Below are 3,038 nucleotides of genomic sequence, written 5' to 3' on the forward strand. Positions count from 1 at the left end.
AATGAAGGGTTAAAAAATAGAAACAAAAATGGGTTAATGAATGTAGGACTAATGTACATTAGTGCAGACACAAAGACCTCATATGTTTTACTATGACCAGTCTCATGACATTTCACAGCAGTGAGCATCATGCACAGCTAAAAAGTGAGAAGAAAGAAAAGTTTCTAACACCCACAGTGGGCATCAATATAAAGTTCTGGGTTTCCTTTGAGGTAACCCCTGTGTTCTTGTAAAATGTGAAATCCGCAGGCTCCAGTCTGCCCGGTAACAGCATCACAAAGACATTAGACTTTGAGTCATTGTAAAAAAAAAAAAAAAATCCCCCCTGCGCCCACCACAGACACACTCTGCTCCGCTGCACAGCCCCCCTCCCCCATGTGGCCTTCTGGCACGAGCCAGAGCGTTCTGATCGGGATTTGCATTACAATGTGTCCCCCCGCCAGCCAATGAGAGAGAAGGAGTGCTACAAACCACGCCCACGCCTGTCACTAAATAAAAGCCCGAGCTGCTGCCTGTGTTCCTCACTCACTGCTTAGGACTCACCGATCTTACAACTCTCTTTGGATATAACATTCTCCTCCGGCAAACCTTTGGATTTGTTTCTGGCTCTTAGCTATTCCTTTGTGAAGCATTAAAGCATCATGACTCTGGAAGAAGTTCACGGACAGGAAACCGTTGTGGAAAGCGCTGAAAGGTAATTGTCGTGCTTCTTCTAGTCTTTGCTGAGTGCTAGTAGTCTATGTTGGAGCTGGAGGGTATATGTTCTAGTATTATTGGCTTTATTGCAATGATATGTTGGCTAGGTGGGGGGCTGTTCATCTAATAAGTGTAGATTTCCAGAAAACGTGCTAGTGATCAGATGCTGTATAGACCATGTATATACCATGTGTAGACCATCTATAGACCAGACCATCTATAGACCATGTGTAGACCATGTGTAGACCATCTATAGACCATGTGTAGACCATCTATAGACCATGTGTAGACCATCTATAGACCATGTGTAGACCATCTATAGACCATGTGTAGACCATCTATAGACCATGTGTAGTTGTTGAAGTGACAGCAGCCAGTGTGTGGATGATACAGCTGCAGCCTTATAAGGAGCTTTCAGTCCAGTTCACACTGTTGGCGTTCAGTATGTTGTGTAGGTTAGCTTCTGATGATGCTTGGATTCCAGTATTAAGTGCATTTCTTTTTGTCTTCTTCAGGATGCACAGCGCTGGCAAGGCTCTTCACGAGCTGCTCATCTCCGCCCAGAGACAGGAGTGTCTGACCGTTGGAGTCTACGAGTCTGCCAAAGTAATGAATGTGTAAGTATCCTACTCCCTTGCATAGATCCCACGCACACCTATTACTCATACACACACGTAACACAGTGCCCACACACAGACCCACTTGTGCTTTTTTTTTTCTTTAACTGCAGAACTAACGTACGTGTTTCTTTTTCTTCTACAGAGATCCAGACAATGTCACCTTCTGCATTCTGGCTGCTGATGAGTTTGACGAGGGCGATATAGCCCTGCAGATCCACTTCACCCTCATCCAAGCTTTCTGCTGTGAAAATGACATCAACATTGTACGTCTGAATGACACAGAAAAGCTGGCTGAAATCTTGGGCAGCAACGATGAGTCTGGAGAGCCGAAAGATCTGCATTGCATCCTTATTACAGTAAGTGTTGTGTTTCAGCTTATCTCTCTTGGCTTGGCACTGTGCCTTTGGCTGTGTCTCAACTTTCTGCTCGTAAGCAGTTTACTCATGTTCTGTTCCTTTTTCTTTTCCCAGAACCCTAGCGAGGATGCTTGGAAAGACCCTGCTCTGGAAAAACTTGGTCTATTTTGTGAAGAAAGCCGTAATGTTAATGACTGGGTTCCCGCTATTACCCTTCCCGAGTGAACTGATTCATGCATTAGATTGTGAAAATCTTTTTGCATTCTTATCACGGTGTTGTGCAACTGGATGCACCGGCTGCATTCCCCGAGTCTGTGGATTACGCCGGTTGAAGTCGGAAACTGTGGCTGAGACCGGCAAGATGTTGGCTCTTGTGGAGCAAAAGAGTAAGGAGGAAACTTGACATGGACCGATCTGCAGAAGGGAAGGTTCAGACCAGTACAAAGCCTCCTACATTAGTAGCACTGAAGGGGCAGTCATACCGTGGAGTTGGAGTATGTTGCATGTTTTGCAAGCCTGGAAGGACTTTTGCAAAGTGGAAATGTATCTTTTGGCTAAGATGGTACAAGAAAGACCATGACGGATGGGATACACCTTGCCATGATAAAATTAAATGGATTTTTGGAAATGTTTGGACTGGATACTATTAAAAAAAAAGAAAAAAAAATCTTTGGACTTATAAAGCTAATCAACAGCAATGTATATCAAGCTTATCAACTGCATTTTCTATTAAAGTGCTTCTGCCTGTGAGGCAGAGCCAGGAAACACTATGAACTATGAACTTTATATTACAAAGACTTTCGTCATACCTGTGCATGGCTATATAGCACTATCATAAAGTGCTTACGCTAATTCCATCAATTACAGTTCTGTTCATTTTGATATTTCTTTATATTTAATAAACAAATTGAAACTTACTTTGGTTGTCAGTTTGCAATATTTTACATAGAGTTGGGAAATGGGACACAAGTGGTGGTCAGTTTGCAATATTTTACATAGAGTTGGGAAATGGGACACAAAAGGTTGTCAGTTTGCAATATTTTATGTAGAGTTGGGCAATGAGACACAAATGGTCAGTTTGCAATATTTTACGTAGAGTTGGGAAATGGGACACAAATGGTCAGTTTGCAATATTTTACGTAGAGTTGGGCAATGGGACGCAAATGGTCAGTTTGCAATATTTTACATAGAGTTGGGAAATGGGACACAAATGGTCAGTTTTCAATATTTTACGTAGAGTTGGGACATGGGATACAAATGGTCAGTTTGCAATATTTTACGTAGAGTTGGGAAATGGGACGCAAATGGTCAATTTGCAATATTTTATGTAGAGTTGGGAAATGGGACACAAATGGTCAGCTTGCAA

General features: G+C 42.5%; 1 protein-coding gene across 1 annotated transcript; it reads left to right on the forward strand.

The window, feature by feature from the left end:
- The first annotated feature begins 523 nt into the window (after positions 1-523).
- On the forward strand, positions 524-2,589 carry GADD45G (growth arrest and DNA damage inducible gamma). The gene is made up of 4 exons (XM_089677139.1): positions 524-694; positions 1,212-1,313; positions 1,459-1,672; positions 1,787-2,589. Exons 1-4 carry the CDS (start codon positions 642-644, stop codon positions 1,895-1,897), a joined length of 480 nt encoding a protein of 159 aa, XP_089533265.1. The 5' UTR covers positions 524-641; the 3' UTR covers positions 1,898-2,589.
- The last annotated feature ends 449 nt before the right edge of the window (positions 2,590-3,038 follow it).

The sequence above is a fragment of the Staurois parvus genome, unplaced genomic scaffold (assembly GCF_062004578.1).
Source record: "Staurois parvus isolate SC_StPar_1 unplaced genomic scaffold, SC_StPar_1.0 ptg000178l, whole genome shotgun sequence".
Lineage (NCBI taxonomy): Eukaryota > Metazoa > Chordata > Amphibia > Anura > Ranidae > Staurois > Staurois parvus.

Excerpts from the sequence above, each read along its gene's own strand:
- GADD45G (XM_089677139.1), top strand. The coding sequence starts at position 642 with ATGACTCTGGAAGAAGTTCACGGACAGGAAACCGTTGTGGAAAGCGCT. Across the intron at positions 695-1,211 it reads GTTGTGGAAAGCGCTGAAAG|GATGCACAGCGCTGGCAAGG; the intron begins GTAATTGTCGTG and ends TGTCTTCTTCAG. Across the intron at positions 1,314-1,458 it reads TCTGCCAAAGTAATGAATGT|AGATCCAGACAATGTCACCT; the intron begins GTAAGTATCCTA and ends TTTCTTCTACAG.